Below are 15134 nucleotides of genomic sequence, written 5' to 3' on the forward strand. Positions count from 1 at the left end.
ACACATACACCAATGGGTAAGTGTGTTGAGGATATCGATTGTTTAGTAAAAGTCAAAGAGGTTAGTTTCTACTCACAAATCGATTTTATTTTGACAACATGCGCCTGTGAATCTCATTCAACATGTTACTCTATATTGGTGTCAGCGAAATGTTGTATGTTTTTGACATAAGTATTTGTAACATAATTTTAAACTTTGAACTAAGTAAACAAAGTTTCTAAAGAAATTAGGCGTTTAAACGCTAAGAATGGTATTTAAACCTGTAACTTAAAGCAAATACATCGTCTTACAACTTAACGGCATCACCAAAATCGTTCCTTTTCTTTGAATTATCTTAGAATGAGCACAGTAAACGTCTCGAAATCTGAGAACACATGCATAACCCAGATAATGGAACTTTTAATAGGAACACCTTAACCAAACAAATGTCACCCGTGAAACTTTAAACCCATTCCAAAACAGGTTTAAATCGTTATTCCTGAGAGCACCATAAATTCCCGCCATCGCGAGGCCACTTAAGAGATTTAAAACTCCCGTATATCGCGGAAACTACTGACTTTCAAAAGGATTTAACCGCCATATATGTCGCACGGACATGTAATCTTTTTAGACAATAATGATCGTTTGTTTGCTTTCTGTGTTAGTGATGTGAAATTGCAAGTCATTTCTCGGAATATGGCGATTAGTATCACAGCTTTTTGTTAGAAATGCTGAGGCCATCTTGAAAAACATATTTAAAAGTTAACGGATACTTGTTTACTCTGCGCCAGATTACTGCGACTTCAACATAAGTTCTGGCACTACAGCAAAATATGTATCAAAATATTTCGATTTCCTACAATCCCAAGACTTTCAATCTTGAATTTAACATTCATGAACCGTTGGTGAAATTGTCTTTGTCTAAGGATATATCTTGATACTCAATTGAGACACTAAACTTGTTTTTATCTACAAGATATCTTGGATCAAGATAGATACTAGGTACCTAAAGTACCTATATCAGTTGGGACATATCTGGTTCTTGTTTCAAAATTTGTAAGTAAGCATTGGTTTCCCGTTTTGATCGACATAACCAGCTGGCACTACAGCTGCATATCTCTGGGATTTTTTTTTAAATTTAACAACATACATGGGAAACCCCAGAAGGGGTTAACACATCACTACGTTTGTTTCGTATTCCGAACCATCGAGCCCTTTGTGCGAGTATCTGCGCCCAAATCTGCTGTTTACGCAAATGACGCGCGCTTTTAAATGACTACGCCGATGTGGTGTGAAGATTGGTGACTAATAATGTTGTGGGTTTGTTTATTTCAATGGGGAAATCCCAAGAATGAAAGGAGACGGGGCTGTTTCCCTTGAATTTGAATTAGAACTATTTTTTTGTTATTGATTGATAAAACAAGTTGATTAAATTCATAAAATTTTAAGGACCTGATATCTAAAGCCTATTTTTTGTTCGGTAGACTAGAATTACATTTCATACTATGAAAGGATATTTATTTTAGGTTCATACTAGGAAATGTCATTTTAGTCTACGGAATAAAAAAATAGGCTAGTCACTAACAAATGAATAAACATATTGAGACAGTCGTCGAAAGAGCCGCAACCAAAAGACGAGGGCTACAGAATAAGTTTGCGAAGATCCAAATGGTTTTACATATTAAGAGACATAAATAAAGGTAGGACTCACAATGCATTTAGAAACTCACAGTGTTGTTCAACCACTGGTTCTTGAGGTGAGTGTGGTAACATAAGACACAAAGTGGTACTTACAGTGCATCTCAACTCTGGCCGCTCTTTCATGCGGACTGAGTAAAGGAGTGTTAGCAGCTTGGCATCGCACTGTGTGGTTCAACCAGCTTCGCTCTGCACCACTGACTGTGATGCGGGAAACCATGACTTTCCCGTCGTTCTTGAGGAGGGTGTGGTCTTCCACTGGCTTGTTGTTGATCAGCCAGGTTAGGGTGGGTTGTGGGCGGCCTGGAACAAGGGTATTACTGTAAAAAGTTGGCCCTTAAATGGAGGCTATGTACTTTTTTTTGAGAAGGAATACAACAGATTCTAAGAACCTTAAAAATTCCGAACTTTTAATCCCGGTCAAGGCGCTTTTACGTGATGCGCACGAATACTCTCCTTGAGTAGTTTATTGTTTATTATCTTTGCTTCGAACTTTAACAACATTAAAAACTTTATTCAGTTTATGGCTAAATATTTCTTTATTTTCATTTAATTACTGGACGTTTAGTTGTAGTGAAAATGGCGTAGAATTATCTACAGTTTCAGTCAAAATGTTTGAAATAAAATTCATCAGTCAAATAAGGTCATGTACAAAATATTATGTATACACAGTCAGGTTAAAATATTATGATACATATCATCCGATATCATTGGCAAAAAATTCTAATCGACGTATTTTAATTTTTGTTCAATGGATTTACCTTGTATATATTTATTAAAATCTGTTTTATATTTTGCAGGTGTAACGAGACTAAATCTAATAAATTAATCTCTGCGGGGCAAATTTAATTTAAGTAATGTTATTTTACTGCGAGCCAAAGACACCAATGTTTGCCAGTAGAACTATTTTTATTTTATACCTATTTAAATTACTTAAATCTTTTACTAAATGTCAATTAAAATTAAAACAAAACGTAATATTATCTTCAAAATACTCTCATTTCGCTTTAATACACAAACGTAGACATCTGTTAAAATTATCAACAACATGCCGCATTATACTTACAAACAAATACTTTTGTCAACGTATTTTTATGCCATCCTGTGTTATACCTAATAGGTAATAGACTAATAGTAATTTGTGAATTAATACAAAATAAAATCTTCATTAAAGGAAAAAACAATATAAAATAAATATTTATAGTAAAGGATAAAACGTCTTTCATTTATCAAATTAAACACTCTAATTTTAATTTTAATTAAAATTCTTATTTAGACCTGTAGTAATTATTAAATTCAAACTTTTTATGACAAGCGATTTTTAACGACATTAACTCAAATATGCCCATTGGGTCGTTTTCGACCCATTGAATAAAACTCGCTTCGACTCATTAAAAGTAGCCTGTAACCTCAAGGAGTTCAGAGCGAAAATAAGTTTAGGTCATATATGGGTTAAATAATTAAATAATGACAGCCACTTGTGTATATCATAGCGTGCCTTTCTCATAAACCAGCAATTCCCGTTCCTCCATAGTTGATATCCTATCACAGAATACTTGGAGCGGTCAACTGCATATTTTCCTCCCGGAATGCATCGTCCACGTCCCTATAGGCTTCGAAACTAGTTTCCGACGTTCTTTGATCAAAGCTATTTATATTTCCGATAGTTGTATTTTACATCAAATGGGTTTTCATAAATTGACTTAGCTTTATGATTATTTATTTACCATATCAGTGATGTAATAAGGGTCCCCTAAGCCATACGGTAGTGGCCTACTAAGCAGGAGGACCCGGGTTCGAATCCCGGTAACAGCCCACCAATACCACCATACAAGAAAAATTTACAGTCAAATTTGAATCAATGGTAGGTTCCTATTAGAAAATAGAAATGAATTCAACTTGTTTTAAAATCTTACGAAATAATACAAAAGCGATTCTGTTCCGTTTAACAATGAAATGAAATGAAAATATTTAATTCAGGCAACTATTGGCCCCTAGATAAATATTTACCTTAAACTAGCATATAATATTATTATAAAATTGCTTAAAACTTAAAACACACAATAATGCCTGCGATGCAATTTGCAACCCCGCAGTGTCAGGGAGCCGGCCGCGGAACCGCCGAATAATGATTCAAATTTAAAATTATCTAGAATGAAAAAGGTTGAGATTAACCTCAAGAGGGTAAGTATGTTTGTATATAATAATATGTATCGTCACTCAGTTATCAAAACACAAGCCTTATTGAGGTTATTATGGGACTAAGTTGATTTTGTAAGATTGTCCCATATAATATTTAGGATTATTTATTCATAAGTATTATTATTAACGCTATTGATCTACCATATTACCAGTGACAAAGCTATTAGTAACCCATCGATAACACGCACTACCTGCAGCGAGCGTATAATTCAGACCTGTATAATGACGGGCCACATAATCCGCCACCGACCTGACAGCTTGATGCATCGCGCCATTTGCTGAACATGCGAACTGTCCAAATGGCGAACTGATTCAACTTGCGCATTGGACAATGATTATGGGAGACAATGGACGTGTTATTAATATGTTGCATTTTGTTTTAAAAAGATAATGTGTCGTGACGTGTTTTAGTATTAACTAAAACACGTTACATAATTTTTCAAATTGCGCCCCACGTTGGGCGCCATTTTAAATTATTCCAAAAGAAAAGGATTTGATAAAATTAAGAAAGTACGCAGACAATGTCATGAATATATTAACGGTTATCCATTTTACTTGATTATAGCAAAGTATATTCCTTTAGATTATGGTTCTTAATGGTTTTAGAAACGGAGGTACCTAATAAATTACAGTTCTTATGGTTTTAGCAACGGATGTAGGTAATAAGTACTAGATGTTTGTTTGTGTCATGTACCGCAACGCAACGCCAAAAGTACTGAGTCGATTTCACTTGTTGAAAAGATTATTATAAATTTAAAATGGCTGTTATTAAAGTAGCCAAAATCTGAACTACATTTTGATAATTGTAGAGGATCAAACGGACACAGAAAAAATAAGAGTACCTAAGTACCTATATTCTTTCACTTTCGAAAATTAATTGACGAAAGTTAGGGGGGTCAAAAAGAAAACTGTGTTCGCGTCTTTCCTGTAGACATACACAAGAGTTAAGGGCTATAAAGGTTGATTTTCTTAGTTAACCCTTATCCACGTGAAAAGGTCCTCCTTTTATTTATAGAACTATGATGAAATCATTACTTACATGCCCACAAGCTGTTAACTATTGCCCACAGGAGAGAAAACTAGCATGTTCGCGCGAACTGTACATTTTTCTCTTCTGTGGGCAATATTTAACAGCTTGTGGACATGTAAGTACTGATTTTAGCATAATTCCCTAAATAAAAGGAGGACCTTTTCACGTGGATAAGCGTTAAATAAGAGAATTAACCTTTATAGCCCTTAACTCTTGTGTATGTTAGCAAAGTTCTCAATATTTATTGGCAAAAAAGACAAATTAGAGAAACTTTAATCCGTATACTTTGAACTAAAACACATGACAATAACGTAAGAACAACATCACATATTCAAGCATAGATAAGAAAAAGTAAGTTATAAAAAACGTTTCTTTTTTGTCCTCGTACAAACGATAACACTATACAAAATAACACAGGATATTTTATACTAAACAATGCAAGATCAAACGCAAAGAAAAATTGTGTTCAGGCGTCAATTGTTTCTTCTTTGTGTGGCAAAACAATTGCGTTATGGGGTAAGCCTGCCTATTGTCAGCACCCTTCCAAGATAATAGCTATTCTGTGATATGTGTGTGTGTGTATGTAGTGGCGACGATGTGTTGTTCAATGTCTATACTTAAGTAAACCTTGATGTTTTGTTAATCTACGCATTACAAACGAAATGATTACCTTACATAAGTATACCTAACTAATGAAACCATATGAACATTTGTCCTTGGAAATTTGTTGCTGAATCACGCAAAAATGGTTGAATGTCATAGATCCTCGATTATAAAATAGAGCTCATGATATATCTAAGTTAAGTTGCGGTCATCTAACCACTCAATTAATCTCGGCGCTTTTATTCAAATGTGTCCACTATTACGATCTGTACTCGAGAACTTTCGATTGAATTTCAGAATAGTGAAGTCGTTTCGAGAATATTTTTTGTTTTTTGCTCCTTAATGTGGTCGGGCTGTTTATAAAAAAATGGAAAAGTAAGTTCTACTCGTCTCGTAGGTTAGTATTTTACAAACGAAATTTCACCAATGACTTGATGACCTCTAATGCGTCACCAATGTCACCATAATGCGGTATCTGTTATGTACCTATTCAAATCTTGTAGGTAGCTTTAATTTTACGAACTCCACAAGATAAAATTTACGTCTTACAACGAAACGTATAAATTGAAAATCAATATGAAAATAGCGTGAAATCACAGGCTAGCGCGCAATCACTAGGTTTCTGAGCAAAAAAAAATATTTTGTGACTTTTATCGGGTACAGTCGAAAGAAGAAATGCAGGCGAAGCGTTTACTGTAGCTATTTTGGTTGATAAAAATGTTTTAGAGTGGGTATAAAATAAGAAATCGAAATCGAGGACGAGTCGACGATATGGCGAAGTGGAAGCGAAAGACACGGAAAGCTGACCCCGTCACCATGCTGCATGCATATACAGCTCGGAAGAGAGAGAAAATAAGAAATGGATGTGTGAGTTTTCATCATGGCATTCAAGTATTTAGTCTACCAGATAAATAGATCATCGTTGACAAGTTGACACAGTCAATGACCCATGCGTAAAGGGTAATATAGTACTTAAGCGACAGGTGATGATGATGAAAGTCAAGTTTTTTGTCAGTATTTTGACGTGTATGCCTAAATACTGCATACCTCTTGGCTATGTGCCAATTTGAAGGTGAATTAACCGGTAAATATTTTCATACGACTTAGGTAGGTGCCTAAAAATTCATTTAAGGAAGCATTTCACTAGTCACTTTCCTAAGTGACTAGTGAAATCCTAAGTCCTCTTAGGCAAGATAATATCTCTTTAAAAGTTTTGAAGATGGATGATTTTTCGTTTAATCATGTGAAAGGCTTTAACATTATACAATCAAAAACCGCTTAAAAATAATACAATTCAAAACCAAAATTCGACTTTTATTCGAAAAAGGAAAAAGAGTATGGAGCTCAGAAAAACAAGTAAGCGAAGCTTTGGTGGAATGCTCCAATATATTAAAAATGGCGTCAGACTGTACTTCCGCATTAAGCCAATCGGCGAATATTTACGAGGTCTCGTTAAAATTTATTTCCCCTGTTTGTCGTGGTTCCACTGCCTGACGAATGTGACCCGACTTCTAGCTGAATGAATTAGAAACCCCACTAAAGTTTGTATATAAAGTTGTTTCTTTTCATTTTGATGTGGGATACGTCCACCCTGTATTTCATGACATGTCTATAGAGCTAGATCAAGAAAAGTCTGCAGCGATTTTAATAGCCCCCGCAGTGCAAGTGTAATTTTTAAGCGCCAAACTTTTACATAAAATAAATAACACTTGCAATGCGTGATCAAAATCGCTGCAGACTTTTTTCGGTCTAAATCAATTTTATTTTGTATCGTTTTTGCAAGGAAAACTTCTATGTCTGATAATAAAATATTAAGAGCAGATTTTAAAAATTCGAATGCTGTTCCAGCCTATACCTGTACAAGTGAACATGTCGTGAAACTTTTACAGAATTCCTAATGAATTTGACTTTGTTGAAATTAAACAGTTGGACTAGTGAGTTCGTATCGTTTCCGGTCAGTTTAGAGTTGATTAACCGAAAGCTGAGGTGGTAGCATAGTTGTAGTTTGATCGCCTGTCACTATGCCTGTCACTTTCGCACTAACATGCTTGTTAGAACATGACAGGCATGGTGACAGATGGTAAAAATGTGACCGTGCTACCTCCGCTGAGCATAGTAAATTAATGTACTTCATAATTTGGAAAAGCTTTCCAGGGTGGCTGATACGTTTGGTACGTTGTTTCATTAGCTACAAAATTTTGGTTAATGGTGAATGTACAAATAAAGTGAATGAAAAGCACAGGCGGCGTATAAAGTCGTTCTTTTTTACTTCTGTTAAATATGGGCGGCATAAATAAGTGCTACGCATTCACAGTATTCACACCGCCAATCGGCAGCGCTGTGGTGACACATTGACAAATAGGTCGAGACAAGTAACACGGTTTTTGTAACAACTTCATATAGGTCATCAATTCTACCGTGCGTGTAATATAAAACTGTTAAGTGTGAGAAATTGAAGGCTATTCATATATATAATTACAGTTATATGTATAAGTACCTACCTGCTTCATTCAAATTTTCAAGAACCATTTGTTTTTTTTTTAATTTCAATAACTACTTTTTTTCTCATTTTCGATAGGTAGGTATAATGTTTTTAAATGAATCAATACTGTGAAAAGAAATAACAGAAATTTGTTTTACGAATACGTAGTTCATTTTTGTGATTACTTCGGCTGTGGCATAATATCTAAACTAAAGTGTATATATTTCAAGAAGATATAAGTATTAGTAGACCATAATTCCCTAACAAACTATTCAGATGCCTCCAGAAACGTTCCGGAATCTCCAAGGACGCACAAATATCTAAGATAATCATTACATTTTTCGCCTTATCACAAAGGAGTAAGGTTCATTTTCTCCGTCGACTGAACAGAAACAGAGGTCCGACGTAGTGTTGGCAGGAACTCGAGTATCGAGTCTTTAGAGTCTTGAATATCTCGACTTGTTTTTACGAGACTGCGCTAAAAAATCTTCAGTTTTTTAAATTCCGAGACGAGACCTATATTGAGCTTTTTAAACGCAACTCAAAAAGAAGCGTCAAAAATTTTGTAGGTTTTATGTAAATACCTACTAGTAAAGAAAATAAGCATTATAATATTGTATGGTGTACCTAACCCCTGAATTTTACATGAAGATATTTTATATATTTTATTTGTATAAAAAATTGTCATTTCTGGAAAGGACCTAGGAGTCAATCGGGTCTCTAACAAGTCGAAAAGAACTCGAGTTTCGTCTTAAGTACCTAAATGAATCAGAAAACACAGTCGAGTCTTAAAGCAGAGGACTCGAAAGACTCGAGCCTTAACCAACACTAGTAACCTCCGTACCCTACGGGACACATCAGGAAGCTTTGGCTTATCGCTTAAGGAAGGTCATGGGCGAAACAACAACACGCACCACTTGGAATATACGCGACTTTACCTTATCTTGGATTTTGAGATGTTTCTGTACCCCTAGTGTAACTTTCATTCGATAGCGTGACGTACGCGTTTGCGTTAAGTGTCATTTCGTATAGGATTTTGAGTTTTCAAAACGTCCCGCTTGGCGCGCTGTTCACATTCCCATACGAAAATAGACACAACGTTCGTCACGCTATCGAATGATTCGCTGGGGGTTCTGTGGGTAGTCTTTATAATGTTGAAATTGATGTCTCGAAATATTTACCTACAAATTCCAGAAAAACAAAGATCGACGGCAACTTGTAACTAGCCATAAGCCTTAATTCTTATTTTTTGTAATAAATTTAGTTTTAAATTACATTATCTGTACTCCAATATAAATATCTAAGTATGTAAAAGTAGCTTTTCAGGCTACATTTTGGTGCCGTGACCAGGATGTTTAACTGAGTTACTATGATTTTTCAAGACATATATCTAAGTATGTAAAAGTAGCCTTTCAGGCTACAAAATTTATTGGCATCAAGACGATCTGTCTTTACGTAAAATTTTGAAGAGAACAGAAAGTACAGGCGGTGTAGGCGTATCAACATAGATTGATTACGGCGGGGGAATATCGTTGCCTGTAAGCCGATGTAAAATGTAGGTTTTATTTTAGTCCTTATCTCGGTATACGGGTAGGTTTAATACACGGTGGCTAAAAAATAACTACATTCCTGTTGCTATGGGTTTTACTACAGGACCAGCCCAGAAATCGATAATTTTCACAGACGATGTATTTCTGTTGCTGCTATGACAGCAAATACTAAAAAGTACGAAATTCTCGGTGGGCGAGTACGACTCACACTTGTTTGTTTTTGTCCCTTTGTTGTAACTACTCGTATTGTTTACGCCTAATGACGCTCTCAAGTGGAATCGGGCCATGGTAAATGAAATGGGGTACCATTAAGTATTTTATACTCTAATTTAATGTTCATTATCATAACGAATAGTTATTTATCAGCAAATTAAAATCTAGGTTTCGTTTATTTACCGATATCACTGCTCCTACCTTCAATAATTACATTACGGCTAAAATATATTCCGCTGATTTGAGCGTACATTGTTTATGGCAGGAAATTAATAAAAATAAGTTTACTCCTGATTCAATTATTTATTACAGTGAGAATGTTATTTATGCCGCTTAAACTAAGACAGCACCAAAATAATACCTTTGTAAAAGGAGCAACAACGAGCACAAATGAAAAAGTATGGAACCGAGCCGCACCATTAAACAATTTAACTTAATGCAGACGAATCATCTCGGGTGCTGTAAATCACCTGAATATGCGGCTTATATAGACCCAGAGGCACAGAATAAATAATAGTATTCTAGAGGCCTATTTGAAGACAAAAGATCTAAACTTTTTCTTAATGGATATGATACGAATATGACACGAAATAGCACTGTGAGCATTCATAGTCATATTAATATCAAATCGATCTGGTCCTTGCTCTAAGATCTGGTATTAAATATGACGATAGCGTCTAGTAATTACTCCTTATTTATTATTTATTTATCTATAGATCAAATAAAGATCAAGGTGAGTTGGAACGATCAAGATGTAGGTACCTTATCGATTAAGCCTCCAGAATCTTACTTTGTTTATTTAATTTTTTATATTATAAAGTCTGGGTAGGTACGGTTTCTATATGATTAGATTAGAATATTACTAATTATACTTTATTATACCAGTACATTATTAAAAATAACAATAATCTCATAGTATATCTTAAACAATTGTCGACGAGAAAGTTACTCCGTAGGTACCTACTTGTTATTTCAGAAAATAAATTATCTGTGTACAAAATTGGAGCATCAAACAGCCAAATATCCAACTATACAAACTTTCACATTTATAATATCAATGGAAGAACAGTGGAAGAAGCTGTCAGCGAGAAAAATGTTCCATACACAAACGTAATTTGTAACGCTAATAGTTTGCCGGTTATTTGCCGACAGAGTGCGCCTTTGTGCGCCTGTCGGGCTGACGGATGGGGTTTGATTCGAACATTATACTCGTATACCGAATTCCGAATTGAGGTATAGGTGTTGATATTGCGAAATAAAGGAACGACTTCACAAAACAGGTTAACATTTTATCATTTTATGATCTTCATCAACAGTGCTGTTCTACTTTATAATGTTTAAGGCGTTTCGGTTTACTAATGTAAGTAGATTTAAGGATGAATAGGTAGGTATATTATTTTCGTTGACATTATCCATTCAAAATTTGTTAGTTTATGACTAGGTATTTTAATTTTGTTTGTATTCACTTGAGGATATTTTTGTGTATTTCTGCTATTTTAAAGAAATTATTTAAATTTATATGTAAATTAATGAGAAATAAATATTATCTATCAATTTATCGCAAATCGTTAGTTCTTAAATACTTATCACATAGTCTGGGAGAATCGTTAAATGTTTGTAACTTCATTTCGCATTCATGTATTGTTCGCAAATGATTATTTAACATTAATTACTAAGTATAAGTACTAGCCTATTCACCGTACATAATATTTCGCCCATATGAACGTTAGTTTACGATCTAAACTCACCCTGTGATTATTTGGAAATGAAAAAATGTGATAATTGATAAAATTCGACAAAGTAGTTGTTAGTACGAGAGAAAACTTCCCTTAAAACAGCGAAAGTGCGTTTTGTACTAAATTCCTTTGAAAATACACGAATTTTGATACAAGCTAAAATAGTAATAGGAAATACTTTCGTGCAGTAACTACCAACAATAAAGTTGCATGTTTGACTTAGCGCTAACTTCACTTTATTATGCGTTTATACTAATTTTAAAACGACCTATCGACCATCTACTTAAGAGTGAGCTAAGCTAACGCAACATTACACGTCTTGATCAAGGGCAAATGCAAGGGCGAACTCCAACCGATACCTTACTAACAAGGAAAGGTACCCAACTGTCCTCTCCGATTTGATTTATTTTTATATATGTTATTAGTAAAATAACAGACACGTATTTTTTGGCTACCCAAACTCAACCTATCGGGAGAAACAAAGGAGGATAACCAAAGTACTGATTAGTGACCAAACCCTCTAACTTTTGTAGAGAGTTTTGTAGCAAATTGCTAGTTAATTACTGGTTTTATTATATGTTGGAGAACATGAAAGAATGAAAAATTAATGGACATGTGTTTTAACACATCAAAGCTTCATACTTCTCATCGTTTCATTCAACTCAAAAAATCACCAAAACATGGACATTTTTATTAAATTTCAAGTACCTGCCTATATCGTTACCGTGCATAACATAGCAGTTTATATGTATAGTATGAAATAACTAATGATAAAACCGAGCAACTTCACTACCAAAATTTTAAAGACTTAATTTTTCAGAGTAGTTATTGTATAAAGTTTGTAAGCTAGTACCTATATTCTTTTTATTTTGTATGCGTCTCGTCGCAAATTTCGCTCGGCACGCCATATCATTTTTAATTCCCTTCCAATTACCGTTGTTTTTTATTTATTTCTTTAGAAAACCATACAGGTATATTTCATTGTTGTTCCCATGGCTGCACCCTCTTAAAGAGACATACATCTATTCGGTTCTGCGCGTGAATTTCTAAAATTAATTTCGGTAGGGCACCGTGTCACTTCCATTGTTTAATGGAAGCAGATAGAGCTACCCTGTTTGTTTTCCTGTTAAAACACGCTCAACTAATTAGTTATGTTAATTGTTTGACTGTTTAGTATGTTATTTTACAAGGACGAAGAGTTTGGAACTATTTACATACTGTTCTAAGTAGTTTCCTGATATATAGAGCTTTGTATGACTATTCAATTCATTCTTGCATTTTGCGGTATAAAATCAATATTTCTTTATATAAATTATACATGTATAATTATATAAGGTCTTTGTCTATATTGGTGCAAAACATTTAAAGTTTTCGTTAGTAGGAAAAGGCGGAAAAAATAATAATATAATTAAAAACCGGACAAGTGCGAGTCGGACTCGCCCACCGAGGCTTCCGTACTTTTCAGTATTTGTTGTCAAAGCGGCAACAGAAATACATCATCCGTGAATATCAACTGTCTAGCTCATGAGATACAGCCTGGTGACAGAGAGACGGACAGTGGAGGCTTAGTAATAGGGTCCCGTTTTTAGAGTTCCGTACCGTAATGAGGCTTCAACCTTTGAAGGCCACTCTTATCATGTGCGACACGACATTGTGAATCTTGTCGCAATGCACAAAGGTTGATATTGGGTTGTAGCCGCGCGCGTCAGTTGATGTATTTCGCGGTCAAATGGTGAAACGACTATTTTATTATGTATCTATTTTGATATACATATATTATGTTCCAACTCACCCCCTCTAAGCTCGCAGAGAAGCGTGAAGTTTCCGCCCTCTTCTAAGGGCCCGACCACACCGGCGACGTCGCGGCCTTGCTCGTCGTACAGCAGCAGCTTGTGTGGAGGCACTGGAACAACGTAAACAATTATGTATGACACACACTATACACTGAAAAGTGCTCGAGTGGAGACCACAGACTAGCAAGCGTAGCATAGGACGTCCACCCACAAGATGGACGGACGACCTTGTTAAGGCCGCCGGTAGACGCTGGATGCGGGTCGCTTCCAACTGGTACGAATGGAGGTCCAAGGGGGAGGCCTATGTTCAGCAGTGGACGTGTTATGGCTGAGATGATGATACTATACATAGGTCATAAACATAACTAGGCAATTAGTTAAGTGTATCCATCTACATTTGAAGGGACTTCCCTCTGCCAACAAACTGTCCTGCAGTTTGGCAGAAGAATAAAAAGTAAAATTGGGTTTACTTCTCCTTGCGGTCACTTCTAGGAAATAAGCTCAGGACCGGGACAAGTGGCGTACTAGAAGAGAGGCCTATATTACCTACTCAGCAGTGGGTGATTAATGGCTGATAAGATGATGAAGATGATGAGGTTGCCGAAAAGGGGTCCTTTTTGAAAATCGCTAAACGAGGACTGCTGGACCACCCCAGGATTCAAGACACATCGGTGATCGATGCAACAAGAAATGCCGATCGGCCATTGGCCTATACAGTCATCGCAGTCGATGTAGGCTGTAGACTACCTCCTCAAAATACCTCTTTAGTCGCTGCAACTATCAATCACAAAGATGCTGTGGCCAATGGTGAAACGAGGACTTACCAACGACAGTGAGTCGTATCTGAAAGTTCCTCGTCGGCGAGTTCTTGAAGTCGACTCGACACCGATACACGCCCTCGTCGTCCAGCTGCACCGCGTGTCGACGCAGCGTCGCTGGTCGTCGGACCAGCGACGCTGGTCGAGACATGGTCACGAAGTAGGCCCGCCGGCCGAACTATGCCTTGTTGAAACTTGGAACTTTTGTAAGAAATATCATACAATATTTACCTGTTGCTTTTAGTGGAGCAAAACATCGTGATGAAACAAGAATCATCTTAATAATGCCTTGATTCCCACATGGGTTGAAGGGTCCAATGTCAGTCGCAATCGTAAAAATCTGTTGTTCAAATAACGTTTCTGGGGATCATGGAGTCGAACCAAGCTAACTCTGTATGGCATTTGCGATAATTAAGTGTGGGAATGTCATCATTAGTATAATTTGTTTAAGAAATTATGACGTATAATGCCACTACCTCACTTTAGTATATGCAAGTTGGTGCAAAGTTAGTTCAGACGGACTCTCGTTCTAACATAAAGCGCTAAAACGAGGACTTACCAACGACAGTGAGTCGTATCTGAAAGTTCCTCGTCGGCGAGTTCTTGAAGTCGACTCGACACCGATACACGCCCTCGTCGTCCAGCTGTACCGCGTCGACGACCAGCGACGCTGGTCGAGACATGGTCACGAAGTAGGCCCGCCGGCCGAACTGTGCCTTGTTGAAACTTGGTACTTTTGTAAGAAATATCATACGATATTTACCTGTTGCTCTTTGATGGAGGAAAACATCGTGATGAAACAAGAATCATCAGCCTTGATTCCCACATGGGTTGAAGGGTCTAATGTCAGTCGCAATCGTAAAAATGTGTGGTTCAAATAACGTTTCTTGGGATTTTGGAGTCGAACCAAGCTAACTCTGTATGGCATTTGCAATGACTAAGTGTGGCAATGTCACCATTAATATCATTTGTTTAAGAAATTATGACGTATAATGCCACTAGGTACCTCACTTTAGTATATGCAAGTGGG

At 36.2% G+C, this 15134-nt stretch overlaps 1 protein-coding gene across 1 annotated transcript in view; it reads right to left on the reverse strand.

The window, feature by feature from the left end:
• Window positions 1-15134, reverse strand: part of LOC134669525 (hemicentin-2-like) — a 142569-nt gene that overhangs the window by 31042 nt on the left and 96393 nt on the right. Inside the window, exons 4-5 of the mRNA XM_063527125.1 lie at window positions 13286-13396; window positions 1774-1980 (exon numbers count right to left, since the gene is read on the reverse strand). Coding sequence (XP_063383195.1) covers window positions 1774-1980; window positions 13286-13396 — 318 coding nt within the window. The remainder of the gene's footprint in view (window positions 1-1773; window positions 1981-13285; window positions 13397-15134) is intronic.

The sequence above is a fragment of the Cydia fagiglandana genome, chromosome 1 (genome assembly GCF_963556715.1).
Source record: "Cydia fagiglandana chromosome 1, ilCydFagi1.1, whole genome shotgun sequence".
Lineage (NCBI taxonomy): Eukaryota > Metazoa > Arthropoda > Insecta > Lepidoptera > Tortricidae > Cydia > Cydia fagiglandana.